At 42.5% G+C, this 8,362-nt stretch overlaps 1 protein-coding gene and 1 non-coding gene across 2 annotated transcripts; both read left to right on the top strand.

Moving 5' to 3' along the window:
- The first annotated feature begins 243 nt into the window (after positions 1-243).
- LOC133062953 (U6 spliceosomal RNA) lies at positions 244-350 on the top strand. Its single transcript, XR_009694272.1, has one exon. It is a non-coding gene; the product is annotated as a U6 spliceosomal RNA (small nuclear RNA).
- A 4-nt stretch (positions 351-354) lies between these two features.
- Positions 355-833, top strand: LOC133062283 (small nuclear ribonucleoprotein E-like). The gene has a single exon (XM_061151097.1). It carries the CDS (start codon positions 400-402, stop codon positions 676-678), a length of 279 nt encoding a protein of 92 aa, XP_061007080.1. The 5' UTR covers positions 355-399; the 3' UTR covers positions 679-833.
- The last annotated feature ends 7,529 nt before the right edge of the window (positions 834-8,362 follow it).

Raw genomic sequence — 8,362 nt, forward strand, 5'->3', positions numbered from 1 at the left:
AATGTGGAAGAGGCGGGTGAAAAGATGGCTTAAAACTCAGCATTCAAAAAACTAAGATCATGATGTCCAGTGCCATCACTCCATGGCAAATAGATGGAGAAACAATGAAAACACTGACAGACTTTATTTTCTTGGGCTCCAGAATCACTGCAGATGGTGACTGAAGCCATGAAATTAAAAGACGCTTGCTCCTTGGAAGAAAAGCTAGGACCAACCTAGACAGCATATTAAAAAGCAGAGACAGTGCTCGCTTCGGCAGCACATATACTAAAATTGGAACGATACAGAGAAGATTAGCATGGCCCCCGCGCAAGAATGACACACAAATTCGTGAAGCGTTCCATATTTTTGCTTTCTGAGAGAGAGTGTGGAGTAGTGTGGTGCTTGTGAGTGTCCAGCATGGCATACCTGGGCCAGGGCCAGAAGGTGCAGAAGGTGATGGTGCAGCCCATCAATCTCATCTTCAGATACTTGCAAAATAGATCACGGATTCAGGTGTGGCTTTATGAGCAAGTGACTATGCGGATAGAAGGCTGTATTATTGGTTTTGATGAGTATATGAACCTTGTATTAGATGATGCAGAAGAGATTCATTCTAAAACAAAGTCAAGAAAACAACTGGGTCGGATCATGCTAAAAGGAGATAACATCATTCTGCTCCAAAGTGTCTCCAACTAGAAGTGATAGATGAAGTGAGAAATTGTTTGGCAATACCGTTGCGTTTTTTAGGTGTCTTTTGTTAGAGATGTAGTTCTAAAACTTGTATTCATATTGTTCTGCTCACCCTTATGTTATTACCAGATGACAATAAATGCTGTGGGACTGTTTTTATCAAAATAAATAAATAAATAAAAACCAGAGACATTACTTTGCCAACAAAGTTCTGTCTAGTCAAAGCTATGGTTTTTCCAGTAGTCATGTCTGGAAGTGAGAGTTGGACTATAAAGAAAGATGAGTGCCAAAGAATTGATGCTTTTGAACTGTGGTGTTGGAGAAGACTCTTGACAGTCCCTTGGACTGCAAGGCGATCCAACCAGTCCATCCCAAAGGAAATCAGTCCTGAATATTCATTGGAAGGACTAATGTTGACACTGAAACTCCAATACTTTGGCCAGCTGATGTGAAGAACTGACTCCTTGGAAAAGACCTTGATGCTGGGAAAGGTTCAGGCAGGAGGAGAAGGGGACGACAGAGGATGAGATGGCTGGATGGCATCACCGACTCGATAGATCTGGTTTTGAGCAAGCTCCGGGAGTTGGTGATGCATAGGGAAGCCTGGAGTGCTGCAGTTCAGTTGCAAAGAGTCGGACATGACTGAGCGACTGAACTGAACTGAATTTACCAGGAGATGGCATCAGATGCCACAAGTTAAGGCTTCAGTCCCACAACACTGTCCCACACCCCAAGTCCCACCCCCAATTCAGACACTAATCTCAAGTTTAGGTTGTTATTTGTGGCTCTAACATACTGGCTGTAAATCAGAAGTTTCTTCGCCCCCTCCTCCAGTTTGATTAATTTGCTAGAGCAGCTCACAGAATTTGGGAAAGCCATTTTACTTACTAACCGGTTTATTATAAAAGGGTATTACTCAGAAACAGCCCGATGGGAGAGATTCATAGGGTGAGGTATGGGGAAAGGATGCAGAGCTTTCTTGCCGTCTCTGAGGACCACTTTTCCAGCACCTCCACAGATTCACTCTCTGAACCCTAGTCATTTTGAGATGTTATAGAGCTTTCATTACATAGGCATAATTGATTGAATCATTGGTCATTGGTGATTGAACACAATCTCCAGCCCCTCTTCCCTCCCCTGAGAATGGGGTGGGGCTGCTTTCAACCCTCTAATAGCGTTTTGTTCTCTGGCAGTTAGCCCCCATCCTTAGGTGTTTTCCAGAAATTACCTCATTAACATAAGGTCTGCTGCTGTTGCTCAGTTGTGTCTGACTCTTTACAACCCCATGGACTATAGCCCACCAGGCTACTCTGTCCTTGGGATTTTCCAGGCAAGAATACTAGAGTGGGTTGCCATTTCCTTCTCTAGGTGATCTTCCCAACCCAGGGATCAAACTTGGGTCTCCCACATTGCAGGCAGATTCTTTATCATCTGAACCACCAGAGAAGCACCAGAACATAAAGTCTGGTGTGGTTGAAAAGGGGGTGTTATGAATATCAAAAGATACATTTATCACTCTTTGTTGTTGTTGCTGTTCAGTCACTCAGTCATGTCTGACTCTTTTCCACCCCATGGACTGCAGCACACCAGGCTCCCCTGTCCTTCACTGTCTCCCGAAGTTTTCTCAAACTCATGTCCATTGAGTCAGTGATGCCATCCAACCATTTCATCCTCTGTCACCCCCTTCTCCTCCTGCCTTCAATCTTTCCCAGTATCATGGTCTTTTCCAATGAGTTGGCTCTTCACATCAGGTGGCCAAAGTGTTGGAACTTCAGCTTTAATATCAGTCCTTCCAATGAATATTCAGGGTTGATTTCTTTTAGGATTGACTGGTTGGATCTCTTTGCAGTCCAAGGGACTCTGAAAGGTCTTCTGCAACACCACTTTTCATTTCATGGCTGGAGTCACTGTCCACAGTATGAGGAGTAGAAGGATGTGTCCTCATCTTCTCTGCAAGAACACCAAAATCGCAACTAGCTACTGAACAGCTGTTACTGAGTCCAAGCTCACTCTGCTTGCTGCATGACAGGCCAGTGAATCTGAGTGAGGAGGTGCTGAGGCAAGGAAAATGACTTTAGTCGGGGAGCTGGCAGACTGAGAAGATGGCAGGCTAGCACCTCAAAATAACCATCTTATTGGGGTCTGGATACCAGGTTCTTTTATAGATCAGAGAGAAAGAAGCAATGAGGAACTGGAGTCATAAGGCAAAATAGAGAGGGAGAGATAGTGGGGGATGTAAAGTGAAATGGTCTTCAGTCTTCCAAAACATCTCCAAGGGAATGTCCAGCCTTTGGAAGGGGTGTGTTAATCTCCTGTATTCACAGGTGGTCAGGGACAAACTGTCTCCATGAGCTGAACTTTAGTTTACAGTCAAGCAGAGAGGCAGGGGCCTCCAGGCAAGCCATTGAGTATGAACTATAATAATAAAAGCAGTGAAAAGCAAGTCAAAGAAACAATTTCCAACATGGAGTCAGAATTGGCTTCCTCCCTGCAACACAACCATTGACAGGAGGATGTTGGAACCCACTGAAAAAAAAAGACACTCCACATCCAAGGACAAAAGAGAAGCCGAAATGAGACTGTGGGAGGGGCACAGTCCTGTTAAAATCAACCCTCATACCTGCCAGAGACTCTTGGAGGCAAAAACAAAACCTTGTGCACACCAGGATCCAGGGAAAGGAGAGGTGACCCCCACAAGAAATTGAACCAGACCTGTCTGTGAGTGTTTGAGGGTCTCCTGCGGAGGCATGGGTCAGCAGTGGCCTGCTGTGGGGACAGAGACACGGACAGCAGCAATCCTGGGAGGTGTGGTGTTCTGGCATAACTCCTCTTGGGGGAGGTCGTCATTAGCCCTACCATAGGGCCTCCAGGCAGATGATCCACAAACTGGAGAACAGTTATACCAAAGAGGTTCTTGCACTGCTGGGAAAGTTCTAGGCCCCACAACAGACTTCCCAACCTGGGGATCTGGGAAAGAGACTGGGAATCCCCAGTGAATCTGACTTTGAAGGTCAGCGGGATTTGATTATCACTCTTATCACTTAGGAAATCCCAAGGGTTTTGGGAAACTGGAAGAAGATCATGTGTATATATATATTTGTTTTATAAATCACAATATCACAAACTAGCCAAAGCAGCAACTTTCAGCAGTCCTGTTAATGATACTTCTTAGTTTATCTATTCTCTTTTTTAAATGCAGATTTTTAAGTGTACATTTTCATAAATGTTGATAAATTTGTTTGACCCCAGGTAAAACATAGAACATTCTCATCATCCCAGGAAGTTCCTTCAAACTACTTCCCACTCAAAACGACCCACCCAGAAGCAAACACTGTTCTGATATCTTTTGCTGTAAATTAGTCTTGCCACTTCTAAAACTTGATATAAATGGAACCATGTAGTATGTACTTTTTTGTGTCTAATTTCTTTCCCTCAACATGATATTTATGAAATTAATTCTTTTGTATTAATTTTATTTAATTAATTTGAATTTAATTCTTTTGTATAATTTTGTCTGTGTATTGATATTTCTTTTTATTAGTGTATAGTATTTTATTGCACAAATGTACAATGTTTATTCATTCATCTGTTGATGGACATTTGGATTGCTTTCAGATTGTGGTGCTGGAGAAGACTCTTGAAAGTCCCTTGGACTGCAGGGAGATCAAACCAGTCAATCCTAAAGGAAATCAGCCTTGAATATTCATTGGAAGGCTTTATGCTGAAGCTGAAGTTCCAGTACTTTGGCCCCCTGAAGCAAAGAGCCGACTCAATGGAAAAGACCCTAATGCTTGGCAAGATTGAAGGCAGAAGGAGAAGGGAGTGGCAGAGGATGAGATGGTTAGGTAGCACCACTGACTCAGTGGATGTAAATTAGAGTGAACTCTGGGACATACACATAGACATTATTGGCTATGCCAAAGCCTTTGATTGTGTGGTTCACAATAAACTGTGGAAAATTCTGAAAGAGATGGGAATACCAGACCACCTGACCTGCCCCTTGAGAAACCTGTATGCAGGTCAGGAAGCAACATTTAGAACTGGACATGGAACAACAGACTGGTTCCAAATAGGAAAAGAAGTACGTCAAGGCTGTATATTGTCACCCTGCTTATTTAACTTCTATGCAGAGTACATCATGAGAAATGCTGGGCTGGATGAAGCAGAAGCTGGAATCAAGATTGCAGGGAGAAATGTCAATAATGTCAGATATGCAGATGACACCACCCTTATGGCAGAAAGTGAAGAAGAACTAAAGAGCCTCTTGATGAAAGTGAAAGAGGAGAGTGAAAAAATTGGCTTAAAGCTCAACATGCAGAAAACTAAGATTATGGCATCTGGTCCCATCACTTCATGGCAAATAGATAGGGAAACATTGGCTGACTTTATTTTTCTGGGCTCCAAAATCACTGCAGATGGTGATTGCAGCAATGAAACTAAAAGGCGCTTACTCCTTGGAAGGAAAGTTGTGACCAACTTAGATAGCATATTAAAAAGCAGAGACATTGCTTAGCCAATAAAGGTCCGTCTAGTCAAGGCTATGGTTTTCCCAGTGGTCATGTATGGATGTGAGAGTTGGACTATAAAGAAAGCTGAGCACCGAAGAACTGATGCTTTTGAACTATGGTGTTGGAGAAGACTCTTGAGAGTCCATTGGACTGCAAGGAGATCCAACCAGTCCACCCTAAAGGGGATCAGTCCTGGGTGTTCATTGGAAGGACTGATGTTGAAGCTAAAACTCCAGTACTTTGGCCACCTGCTGGGAAGAGATGACTCATTTGAAAAGACCCTGATGCTGGGAAAGATTGAGGGCAGGAGGAGAAGGGGACGACAGTGGATGAGATGGTTGGATGACATTACCGACTTGATGGACATGGGTTTGGGTGGACTCCGGGAGCTGGTGATGGACAGGGAAGCCTGGTGTGCTGCAGTTCATGGGGTTGCAAAGAGTCAGACATGACTGAGCGACTGAACTGAACTGAACTGGGACATACTGGAGGACAGAGGAGCCTGGCGAGATACAGCCCTGGTGTTCACAAAGAGTCAGACACAACTTAGTGACTGAACAGCAACAATAACAACTTATTATGAATAAAGCTGCCATGAACATTGGATCACAGATATTTTGGTGGGCATTCTTTTATTTCTCTTGAGTAAATACCTAAGACCAGAACAACTGATTGTGGGGTAGGTGTATTACTATGCTTGGGCTGCCATAACAAAATACCACAGACTGAGTGCTTTAAAAAACAGAAATTTATTTCTTACAGTTCTGGAGGCTACAAAGTCCTGGGGAGTTCTGATCTGAGAAGTCTAAGATTGAGGCATTAGCATGGTGGATTTATTCTGAGGCCTCTTCTCTTGGCTTGAAGGCTGTTGCCATGTGACCTCTTCTTTGTGAGTGTAGGAAAGAGAAAGAGAGCAAGCTGTCTAGTGTCTTTTCTTATAAAAGCTCTAATCCCATCATGAGGGCCCCACCCTCATGACTTCATCTAAACCCTAATTACTTCCCAAAGGCTTCATCTTCAAATCCCATCCTTTTGGGGTTAGGACTTCAACATATGAATTTGGGGGGGACATAGACATTTAGAACATAACAATAGGGAATGTTTAACTTTAAAACAAACTATTAAATATTTTCCCAAAGTGATTGTATCATTTTATACATCCAGGAGCAATGTAGGAGGGTTCCACTTGTCCCACAAGTTCACCAATGCTTGGTACTGTCATCTCTTTCATTTTTGCCTTTTTATTGAGTATTAATGGCATCTCATTGTACTTGTAATTTGCATTTCCCTGAAGACTTATGGTTTGAGCCCCTTTTCAGGTGCTCATGGGCCATTTTTATATGTTCTTTTGTGAAATATCTGCTCAAGTCTCTTTGAAGTCACAATCTCAGCTTTCAAAGACTTTGTGAAATATGATTTATTTGGTACCAAAGGATACAAGCAGGTCTGAGGGGAGATAGGAATTGCAGTGATGTGGAATGTGCTCCATTAGAGCTATTTTTCTTATTTTCCCAGCCATAAATTAAATTTTATTAAACCTCTAGATGCTGTATAAACATAAACTGCCCCTTAGTCTTTTGATCACATTAACTTAATTTAGCTGCTCTTAAACTTCCCCTGGTAAATTTAGTTGTGTCAAACAATGGTTCTGTAGGTAGGGAATTCCTCTGAAAGGCCTGGCTGAATTGTTTCTAACTCAGATTGATAAAAATTGATATCAAAACTTATCAACTCAGTTCAGTTATTTCATGCTGTTAAGAAATTTATCCTGAGCAGAGACTCTACATTCTCATTATATGCTATGTTCATCATTGCTCAGTTGTGTGCCTGAGCACAGCCTGTGTCTTCAGATGACCCCAGTTGGCAGCACCCTGCTCATTCTATCAGTAGACTTTAGGGGTCACACTGCCCACCATCCTCATGGTTCCAATCCTTGCATCATCTTTAAAATTTTTCTATATAAGGTTTAATTATTGAATTGCCTATAACATAACAACATATATCTGTAATCAGTACTGTATATCATTATATCTATTGTTGTTCAGTCACTCAGTCTTGTCTGACTCTTTGTGACCCCATGGACTGCAGTGTACCAGGCTTCCCTGTCCTTCATCATCTCCTGGAGCTTACTCAAACTCATGTCCATTTAGTCGGTGATGCCACCCAACCATCTCATCCTCTGTCATCCCCTTCTCCTCCTGCCTTCAATCTTTCCCAGCATCAGGGTCTTTTCAAATGAGTTGGCTCCTGGCATCAGGTGGCCAAAGTACTGGAGCTTCAGCTTCAGCATCAGTCCTTCCAATGGATATTCAGGCTGGATTTTCTTTAGGATTGTCTGGTTTGATCTCCTTGAAGTCCAAGGGACTCCCCAGAGTCTTCTTCAACACCACAGTTTGAAAGCATCAGTTTTTTGGCATTCAGCCTTCTTTATGGTCCAACTCTCACATCCATACATGACTACTGGAAAAACCATAGCTTTTACTAGATGGACCTTTGTTGACATTGTGATGTCTCTGCTTTTTAATATGCTGTCTAGATTTGTCATAACTTTTCTTCCAAAGGGAAAGTGTCTTTTAATTTCATGGCTGCAGTCACCATCCATGGTAATTTTGCAGCCCAAGAAAATAGAGTTGTCACTGTTTCCATTGTTTCCCCATCTATTTGCCATGAAGTGATGGGACTAGATGCCATGATCTTAGTTTTTTTGAACATTGAGTTTTAAGCGAATTTTTTCACCTTTTCTCTCTCACCTTCATCAAGAGGCTCTTTAGTTCCTCTTTGCTTTCTGCCTTATACCTATACCAGTTAATAACTTTGAAATACATATCTAATCTTGTCCTATTGTTATTGTTGTCACCCAATTATGTCTGACTCTTCATGACCCCATGGACTGCAGCACACCAGGCCTCTCTGTCCCTCACCATCTCCCAAAGTTTGCCCAAGTTCATGTCCATTGCATTGGTGATGCCATCCAGCCATCTCATTCTCTGACACCCTCTTTGCCTTCTGCCCTCAAACTTTTCCAGCATCAGGGACTTTTCTAGTGAGTCAGCTGTTCACATAGATGACCAAAATACTGGAACTTCAGCAAAAATTATTGGTTGGTTTAAGATGCACATATTTTGAAACATTTACACTTGATCAAGTTCTGACAAGTAACCCACACTTTTTCTGTTCTCATT

Source organism: Dama dama, chromosome 9, assembly GCF_033118175.1.
Source record: "Dama dama isolate Ldn47 chromosome 9, ASM3311817v1, whole genome shotgun sequence".
Lineage (NCBI taxonomy): Eukaryota > Metazoa > Chordata > Mammalia > Artiodactyla > Cervidae > Dama > Dama dama.